General features: G+C 33.1%; 1 protein-coding gene across 1 annotated transcript in view; it reads right to left on the reverse strand.

Moving 5' to 3' along the window:
- Window positions 1–8,056: 8,056 nt before the first annotated feature.
- The window catches only part of LOC107493416 (adenylate kinase 1, chloroplastic), a 4,007-nt gene continuing 1,181 nt past the window's right edge, over window positions 8,057–10,882 (reverse strand). Inside the window, exons 2-4 of the mRNA XM_016114517.3 lie at window positions 9,830–9,970; window positions 8,810–9,082; window positions 8,057–8,545 (exon numbers count right to left, since the gene is read on the reverse strand). Of these exons, the coding sequence (XP_015970003.1) occupies window positions 8,402–8,545; window positions 8,810–9,082; window positions 9,830–9,970 (558 nt within the window). The 3' untranslated portion in view covers window positions 8,057–8,401. The remainder of the gene's footprint in view (window positions 8,546–8,809; window positions 9,083–9,829; window positions 9,971–10,882) is intronic.

Raw genomic sequence — 10,882 nt, forward strand, 5'->3', positions numbered from 1 at the left:
ATGTAAGAGGCGAAATGGCAAAGAATGTTGAAGCAATTAGGGTTATCAAATTTGAAATTAGGGTTTTATCGAACTTGGTTTTGGTTTTAGTTAACTAGATAAAAATCGATTTTTTAAATTTGATTTTGTTTAACTAATTTTAAACAATATGAATATAATTTTTAAAACTATTTTATTAAATTGGTTAACTAAAATATGATTATAATTTTTTAACCGGTTTATCATATTTTACTTTTTTAAAAAAAAATGGTTTTTCTGTCCAAAAAATGATTATTCTTTCAAAATCGTGTTTTCATTTTTATATCCAATTAAAAACCAATTTTTTTTATTTTTTTAATCGATTAATAACTAATTTTATCGTATAAAACCAATTTAGTTAATTAACTTAAATTAAATTTTTAGTTAACGAAAAATTTTTATTAATTTTTGGATTAAGCTAATTATGTACAGCCCTAATATTCACTAGCTATTGACGTTTTGAGGACAAACCTTTGAAGTAGGGGTAGCAAACGGGCCGAAATTCGTTGAAGCAGCCCGCATAGCCCATCAAAAAAGGTGAGTTGGACTGAAAATTTGAGACTACCAAACTTAAAATGTCCGCCTAACTCGCACCGTCTAATCTGTGGGCTTTGGCGGGGAAAGCTTCCCTGCAGAGCCAGGCATTTTTTTTTTTTGTCAGAGCGTATTTTTACAAATATCTATGATGTTGTTGATTTACAAGAGGATGAAGATGATAATTGAAGATGTTCTAAGTTATATTTTGGATTATGTTTTATATTTGATTGATTATAAACTTGAAGATGTTTAATTATATGTTTTGGACAATGTTTGTTTTGCTTTTGATAATATTAGTTTTATTATTTTGTTTCAAAAAAATTGGTTTATAATTATGTTTATTATATATTTATGATTATAAAGACTTTAATATTTGTGAATTTAAAAATTTTAATTTTTTTATATTTTTAGAAATTATAAATTTATTGAAATAGTATAAAATTATATATATTATTTAATATTTAACAATTTATAAAAAAGAGAAATTTGGTGGACTTAGCCCATGAACCCACTAGCCGGCTGTTAGCGAGGTGGGAGAGGAATTTAGGACCATCCCACTAGGTGGAGTGGGGCGGGCCAATCCGTCAGATGACGGACTTTTGGCGGAACGGGGCAGACTTCGTGTTTGTCACCCCTACTCTTAAGCTACTTAGTTGCCGAACAACTGTTGTCCCCTATCACCGGTAACAGCTGAAATGAGATGAGCACCTCAACAACCTTGACCAATTCCATCTACTGTCACAGACCCAGCCCAACCCAACAGCTCGCAAAATGAAAACAAATTTACAGATCTAATTCATTCTCTCTAATTATTTTCATGTATGTAGATAAATAAATAAAATAATGTCCCACCACCTGAGTTAAACCTGTTGACTGATGATAGGAATGGGGCCTCCATAATCGGTGTAATTTCTCCCTTGTAATCTTTTTTGGGATTAGGTCCTTCTTTTACCGAAAAAAATGGATAAATGAAATCATATTAAAAAAATCATCTATCATCAACAAAAAAAATCATCTGTCAAGAGGGTTACTTTGAGAGTTTCACAGAATGAATTTTCTATATACACATTTAGTGGTAAAAACTTTACTGAAGAAAAACCTTACTGAAGAAAAACTCAGTGGGAAAAAAACTTTAGTGAAGGAAAAAGAGTACAATATCCTTTAGTGATAGGGACTGCCTCATTAAAAACTTTGTCAAGAAAAAACCAATGGAAACAAATGTAACCAAGGAAAAAAGAGTACAGTCTCTCTCTCTTGTCGACATCATTTAATATCTTGAAATCGGCGCATCCCAATCTAATGTACCAATCTTTCAAAGGAGGATTTTGGGAGTGACTTTGTAAATAAATATGCCAGATTGTCATTTGAGTGGATCTGTTGGACATCAATTGTCCTTTGATTTTGAAGATCATGAGTGAAGAATTTGGGAGAAATATGCTTTGTTTTATCACCTTTGATATATCCGCCTTTAAGTTGAGCAATGCATGCTGTATTATCTTCAAACAGGACAGTTGGAGCTATCTTATGATCAATCAATCCACATGATAACAGAATATATTGGATCAAACTCTTGAGCCAAAAACACTCGCGACTTGCTTCATGAATCGCTAGTATTTTGGCATGATTAGATGAGGTTGCTGCTATTGTCTATTTCGTGGACCTCCATGATATAGCTGTACCATTATATGTAAACAAGTATCCTGTTTGAGATCTCCCTTTGTGTGGATCAGACAAGTATCCAGCATCTACATAGCCAACTAGTTGTGACTTGGATCCATAGGGATAAAACAATCCCATATCAATCGTTCCATGAAGATATTGAAAGATTTGTTTGATTCCACTCCAATGTCTTCTGGTTAGAGAGGAACTATATCTTGCTAGTAAATTCACAGCAAATGATATATCGGGTCGTGTATTATTAGCAAGATACATTAGCGCTCCAATGGCACTAAGATATGGTACTTCAGGACCAAGGATATCTCCATTTTATTCCTTAGGACAGAATTGATCCTTTTCCACATCCAAAGATCTTACGATCATTGGAGTACTTAATGGATGCGACTTATCCATATAAAATCTCTTCAAGATCTTTTCTGTGTATGTTGTTTGATGAATAAAGATCCCATTTTTTGTATGCTCGATCTGCAGGCCGAGACAAAATTTAGTTTTACCAAGATATTTCATCTCAAACTCTTCTTTTAGAGTTTTTATAATTGTGGAATCTCTTTAGGAGTTCCAATGATATTTAAATCATCAACATACACAGCAATTATAATGAACCCAGATGCATATTTTTTTATGAAAACACATGGGCAGATATCATCATTCTTGAATCCGTTTTTTGCCAGATACTCAGTAAGATGATTATACCACATTTGTCTAGATTGCTTTAGACCGTATAAAGACCTTTGCAATTTGACTGAGTATAACCCTTGTGAATATTCATTGGAGGGTTTAGATATCTTTAGTCCTTCAGGGACTTTCATATAGATATCCCGATCTAATGAGCCATATAAATAGGTTGTTACCACATCCATTAAATGCATATGCAGTTTATGATATGCAGATAAACTGACCAAATAATGCAATGTTATCGCATCCACTACAGGGGAATACGTTTCTTCATAATCTATACCGGGTCTTTGTGAAAAACCTTGTGCCACAAGTCAGGCTTTGTAGCGCACAACTTTATTTTTCTCATTTTGTTTTCTCACAAATGCCCATCGATATCCAACAGGTTTTACATCTTCAAGTGTACGGACTACATGTCCAAACACTTCACGTTTTGCAAGTGAGTCTAATTCAACCTTCATGGCTTCTTTCCATTTTGGCCAATCATTCCTTTGTCGAAATTTTTCGACTAATCTTGGCTCAAGATCCTTACTTTCATGCATGATATTTAATTCCACATTATATGTAAATATTTCATTGACAATTGTCTTATTTCGGTTCTATTTCTTTCCTGTAAAGACATAATTTATCGAGATCTCGTCATTTTCACAATTTTCAGGTACCTGAATGTCTTCTGGCGTTAACATTATATCAGAATTTTAGACAATTTCAGGTGTCTCTACTATGTCTTTTTCAACAGGAATAGTATTTACCTCTTTTCTCTTTCGAGGATTTTTGTCTTTAGAACCGACAGGCCTGCCACGCTTCTGGCATGTATTTGCTTCGGTAGCAATTTGTCCAACTGGGACATCAATTCAAATTGGGGCATTTTTCGCTGGTATATACGACTTGGTTATCCTCTTTGTATCGAAAAATGCATCAGGCAATTCATTTGCTATTCTTTGCAAATGTATAATCTTTTGAACTTCTAGTTCACATTGCCTTGATCGAGGATCTAAATGCATCAAGGATGATGCATTCCAATTAAGTTCCTTTTCAGGAAGCTTATTCTCTCCCTCTAATGTTGGAAATTTTGATTCATCAAAATGACAATCCGCAAACCGGACTTTAAATACATCTCAAGTTTGTATCTCAAGATACCTCACTATAGAGGGAGAATCATATCCAACATATATCCCAAATTTTCTTTGGGGTCCCATTTTGGTGAGATTAGTTGGTGCAATGGGAACATATATCGCACACCCGAATATTCTTAAATGGAAAACATTTGGCTGCTGGCCAAAAGCTAATTGCATAGGAGAGAACTGATGGTAACTTGTTGGTAGGGGTGGAAAAAGGCCAGGCGGCCTGCCAGAGGCCTGCAGCCTGGCCTGTGTTTGGCCTGGCCTGGCCTGGCCTGTTATAAAATAGGTACAGGCCTAGGCTCTTTTAAAAGCCTTAATACATTAATAGGCCAGACCCAAATAATTTTTTAAATAATATTTTTATTTTTGTAAAAAAAATTATCAGGCCTTTTAACAGGCTTCAGGCCAGGCCAGGCTGAATAATAGGCCAGGCCTAGTAATTTATAAAGAGCCTATAACAGGCTGTAGGCCAGGCTCAGGCCAATCAACTGTATGACAGGCCAGGCCTGTTAAGAGCAAAGTCTGGCCTGGCCTGGCCTGTTTCCACCCCTACTTGTTGGCCTCGAACAAATAAGTGTTGCGGCATGTAAAATAGCATGCCCCTAAACCGAGGTTCGGAGATTTGTTCTCATAAGTAAGGGTCTAGCAATTAATTGGGGGCATTTAATAAGTGATTCTGCTAACCCATTTTGTGTGTAAACGTAAGCTACTGGATGTTCAACACTTATTCCATTAGCCATACAATAAGCATCAAAAGCTTGGGAAGTAAATTCACCAGCATTATTAAGACGAATTGCTTTGATTGGATTTTCTAGAAATTGTGCTTTTAATCGAATAATTTGAGCCAGTAATCTCGTAAACGCTAGGTTGCAAGAAGACAATAAGCACACATGAGACCATCGCGAAGATGCGTCTATCAGGACCATAAAGTATCTAAAAGATCCACATGGTGGATGAATAGGTCCACATATATCACCTTGCATCCTTTCTAGGAATTCAGGGGACTCAAATCCAATATTTACTAGTGATGGCCTTAAAATTAACTTTCCCTGAGAACATGTAGCACAACAAAATTCACTAGATTTAAGAATCTTCTGGTTCTTCAGTGAATGTCCATGGGAGTTTTCAATAATTCTCCTCATCATGGTTGTTCCCGGATGACCCAATCTATCATGCCAAGTTATGAATTCATTTGGGCTAATAAACTTCTGGTTTACAATGGCATGTGATTCAATTGCACTAATCTTGGTATAATACAACCTAGATAAAAGTGATGATAACTTTTCTAATATAACCTTTTTATTTAAATCATGAGTTTTGGTACATAAATACTCATGATTTCTCTCATTCATAGTCTCAATATGATATCCATTTCGGCGAATATCTTTAAAGCTCAACAAGTTTTTTCGAGACTTGGTAGACAAAGTGCATTATTTATTATGAATTTTGTTCCTGCAGAAAACAAAATTATAGCTCTTCCGGAGCCTTCAATCACATTGCCTGAGCCAATAATAGTATTAACATACTCTTCTTTTGGCACAAGATGGGTAAAATATATATTACTTTTAAGAATAGTGTGCGAACTTGCACTATCCGCAAGGCAAATATCTTCACAATATGTCCTTGCAATTTTTCTTCAAAAACAAATAATAATAATAAAATGAGCAAAAGTACATGCACAGTAAAAATTATTCACATGAATATTTAACAAACACATACACATATTAAACTATTTCATCATTTATCAAATAGTCAATATTTCCTTCAGAATCCTTAAAGAAATTAGATACATCATAATGAGTAGTGGACTTTTCATCATTTGAAACAAAATTTGTTTCCTTTCCTTTGTCATCTCTTTTCAAGGATGCTTGATAAAGATCAACTAGGTGCCTTAGGGTACGACAGGTACGTGACCAATAGCCCGTTTCCACCACAATGAAAGCATTTATTCTCAATTTATTTACTTTGCCCATTTTTTCTTTCCTTATCCCACTTCTGGTGAGATCCTTTCTTGTGAACATAATTTCTTTTCCTTCCATAATTTTCCTTGTTATCAAAATCTTGCCATTTACCTTTTCTGGGGTTATAATTTTCCGCATTTACTTCAGGAAATGGGGTGGCGCCAGCTAGGCGCACTTCATGATTCTTTAAAAGCAATTCATTGTTACGTTCAGCAACAAGAAGGCAAGAAATTAACTCAGAATATTTTTAAATTCTTTTTCTCGATTGCTACTGCAGGAGTACATTCGAGACATGGAAGGTCGAGAAAGTTTTCTCTAACATATCGGACTTGAGGAGGTATCACCGTTTTTTTTATTATTGTACCTTTCTTCAAAGTCTTTCCACAGATGTGCAGGATCTTTTAATGTGGGATATTCATTTTCCAATCATACGTCAAGATGACGACGAAGAAAAATTATGACTTTGGCTTTATCCTTCTGAATGTATTGTTTTCAGCCTTAATGGTATCTCTAAGATCCATTAAATCAAGATGAATTTTAACATCTAGTATCCATGATAAATAATTGTTTCCAAATATATCAAAAGCATTATATTCAAAATGAGAGAGTTTCGACATAATGAAAATTTGTTACCTGGAGTCTTCCTAAAATTTTGTTAGAGTTTCGTGCTGATAATGTGCTATAAGATAACTAAATAAATAAATAAGGAAAAGGTAACAAATAAAGAAATATAAAGAGAGAGATATTAATAGTGTAGAAAGAAAAAAGAGAATGTTTATTATTGTTGTGTGTTTTTATTCAGAGGCTTAAGCCTCTATAAGCCTCTATTTATAGGTGCACAAGATGACATTTTTCAAACTACAATAAATAGAGTCATCGTTGATAAACCAAGCTACATTGGAAATGGGCATCCACATAAGATCTTATCACAACAATATACTAGATTATTAATGATTAAGATTCCTAATTTATTTACTTAATTATTCTCTTAATATTTAAATAAATAAAATTTAAATATTTTTTAAACTCAAAATAAAAATTATAACTTTTTCATTTTTAAATGTTAAAAAAATTAAAAAGACAAATTAAGACTCCAAATTATTTTCATTCTAGAATTCAAAGCCCCTTATTATCTGACTTAAAAAAAAACCCATATTACCATACTAAGAAATCTAGAAGAAAAATAATTGGAAAAATTATCCGAAAGGACCTTTAGCCTATATTATGGAATTTTCCTACTCTTTCATGTACTTGATTAAAGTGAGAAAGTTCTAAAAAGATATTTGAAAAATAAATAAAACACGCAAACTTAATGATGAAGTTATCGACATCATGAACGTAAATAAGCTGAAAAAGTTCATCCAATCCTTATGATAGGATAATGAATTTGGGTTCATGGATTACAAATATAATGGGATAGTCCATAGGTAGCAAAATTGGGATTTTTTTTTCTGGTTTTAGCAAAATTGGGAATTTATGAACTTCAATTTTGGGGAGATGAAATATGGTAGATCAGAGGAGAATGTGATGTTGAAGGGTAATATTGTCTGAAAAATAATATGGCCCTTCTCCTTAAATTATGTGTATTACGGTTCTTATCAATAATTTTAGCATATCTGATCTCTCCTTTTAATTAACCTTCACTAATGATACTTACTACTTTTTTGGTGACTAATGGTACTTACTACTAATTCTCTCAAAATAATTTCAAAGCAGACAAGTTCAAAGATTCGTTTGTGAAATTCACACAAGTGCTAGTGTTACCGGCATAGAAAAACACAAATACAATATGGTGACTACTCCAATGAAAATTTAATGATTGTCATCATGTAAAAATATATCATTTTGACCATTGGATGATAGATTATAGGGTTTGATTTTATTTGAAGTAAAAGTGTTATCTTTATTTAAAGTGTTGCAAAATAAATAAGTTACACTTTTTAAGCAAGGATCATCATAAAAAGATGTTTTTGGCATCTTCATAGGAGTAGTTACCATACGATATTACTTAGATTGAGTTAGCAGAATTAGCAACACATTAAATCAGCAAAATATCATCAATAATTAGGTCTTCCTGGAAATTACTCCAGTAAAATAATATTAAATCCCTTGACCCTGTTTTAATTATATATCATGAGTTTAAGTTACAACTCAATAACAAGTATCAGTTCTATAATTCAGGTTTATTGCTGATCAATAACAATTATGCTTTGCCATATAGCCAATTGAAAAAACAATAGAAATCCCAACAGGGCAGAAGTTTTCTCAGATTATCACACTTCCTGATATCATATTATTAGGTCCAAACAATGGTTCTCTTTCCTTTCCTGCAAAATTGTGAAGCATGCAATATACATATGCATGCAAAGAATGAAATAGTCATTTTTTATGGTACAATAATACAACTTTTTATGCTGCAGCGGACCGCTTCTCCTCATAATCATCGAGATTAAGAGCTTGCAGCAATTTTGGCCAAGATTCTGGGATCCCTCCGGGAAGGTTAAACTCCAATAGTTTTCCTCGACTACGGTAGAATTCCTCCACAGGCTTACTCTGCATTCATGACAGAAAAAAGTTATAAGAATGTATGTTTAAAATAAAATAGACAACAAAGTCAAAAGGTAATGGGTAGCAACAAGAAATTAGAAATGTTTTAACTCTCTATGCAGAGTTATTCAGATCTATCACATGCTTCCATAATAAATAAATAAATAAATAAATAAGGTCATACACAGTATTTGAAGGAATCAACGAACTCAAACTGTCAATAGCTTAATTAAGTCAACTGAATAATAATAACAATAACAGGGAAAATACCATTTCATTGTATATGCGAAGCCTTTCTTTAACTACAGCTTCAGTATCGTCTGAACGAGTAATGAGCTTTGACATACAATGAGCTGGAGGAAGAAGCGGAGCCATAGACATTCCAGGGCTCCCATTCTCACCCTTGACGTCAATGGAAGCAACATTAAAATTTCCACCACACTGATTGCAAATTCTCCTACCCAGGCATTTTGCAAGCAATGCTTCTTCTTGGAGCTTCAGATTGACTACCAAGTCAATGTCAATTACTCTTTCCAATATTTCCTAAGCACAAGAAAAAAGCAATAAAATTTTATGCACATTATTCAAATAAACAGCTGCTATAGAAAACTAACATGTTATAGACTTCATGCATCCAGAGAGAGAAAGAGAGAGAGGTTGAGGGGTGGTAAAGAGGGTTTGGGAAGGTTGGCAAAAAAATAAGCTGCTGTTTGGTTACTTAGTCTCAAGAAATATCAAACGATGAGATGAGAAAAATTGGTTATTCGGAGCTTTGCATTTGGTTACTTAGTCTCAAGAAATATCAAACGATGAGATGAAAAATTGGTTATTCGGAGCTTTGCATTTACTTTTGATCCATTATCAATTTAGATTATTTTGATATATCACACAAATGTGTTGACATAAACCGAAGAGTTTGAATTTTGACCTTTAAGGTAGCTGTTAATTGTTGTCATCATTAAGAGTTTTTTTTAACGATGACATAAGCATGATTCAATTAAATTCTGAAGGAAAGAAAAAAGCTCAATCGGTAGAGGAACAAAATTAAATCCAACATACTTATAGTTTTGGTGAAAAGTAATAGTTGGTTAGCTGTAAACAAAAAAAAAAAATCAAAGAATCTAGGTAAGATAGGTTATTTCTGAAATAATCATATTATCCATTCTAACAAGACTCCTACACACTTTTCATTAAAATTTGTGCTTTGCAAATTAGAACCCACTATCAATAGCAATATTGATGCGCCAGTGCTATGGAGGTGTAACAATAACGAAATATAGAGATACTCACTGCTTGGCTTATTGTTCGAGGAAAACCATCAAGAATGAATCCGGACTCGCCTTTAGCTTCCCCATCAGCCAACCTCTTTGATAATAAACTTATAATAATTTCATCTGATACCAATTTACCTTGATTTACAATTTCTGATAGCTGTAAAAGAAACCATACATTGCATTTAGAGACCAAAGAGATTGTGTGAAACTGTGAATGACGAAACAGGAAAACAGTATATAACTATATGGTCTTATTATGTATAATTCGTTTCATGTTATTAATATTTATTTATGGGTTTAGCTAACCAAGTTAAGGTTGCTAGTAATAGAAAGTTTTAAATACTTTATTTTAATAAATGCACAACAAATGCATTGAGAATTTAAATTTTGCATTGTTTTCTAAAAAGACTTTCTTAATTTATAACTTAATCATATGCCCTAAGGGGACATGTTAGATGTTAGCTAAACCCTTAATTTGGAAAAAAAAAAATATGCCCTAATAATTAGTTCTCAAAACCATTTCACCTTCCATTCACCCTTGTCAGCTCTAAATGAACAGATAAAAATTAGGGCACACTATGACCTCTTGAAGTACCATTAATAAGCATCATTAAAAGCTCAAAAGATATCAACATTCGTCAATATCTACAATTTCAAATACTTAGTGACTTTAAAAATGTTTAAAAAAAAAAAAAAGATGCTTAGACATCAATAATAAAAGATTGACATTATAATAAAGCTTTCCACTATTGGTTGTGGTAATCATCACCGAGATCTGTACTAATGGAGCATGACGAAGAGGGAGAAGGCATCATCAAGGGTGGATGTAGCACCAAACAAACAAGGCCATAAATAGAGAGCGAGGAGGAGGAGGAGGAAAGGAGTGAAATCACATACAAGAACACGTGAGAGAGAAAAACAGAGGAAAATTGAACAGGTTCTAAAAATAGACAGTATTTAAAGAGGATTTTCTTTAAAAATAAAAAAAAGACCTTGATAGAAACTGGTTTTAATAAATACAGAGATTAGTTTTAAAATTGTTTTTGAAAAGCAGGTTTTTTTAAGTATA

The sequence above is a fragment of the Arachis duranensis genome, chromosome 6 (assembly GCF_000817695.3).
Source record: "Arachis duranensis cultivar V14167 chromosome 6, aradu.V14167.gnm2.J7QH, whole genome shotgun sequence".
Taxonomy (NCBI): domain Eukaryota; kingdom Viridiplantae; phylum Streptophyta; class Magnoliopsida; order Fabales; family Fabaceae; genus Arachis; species Arachis duranensis.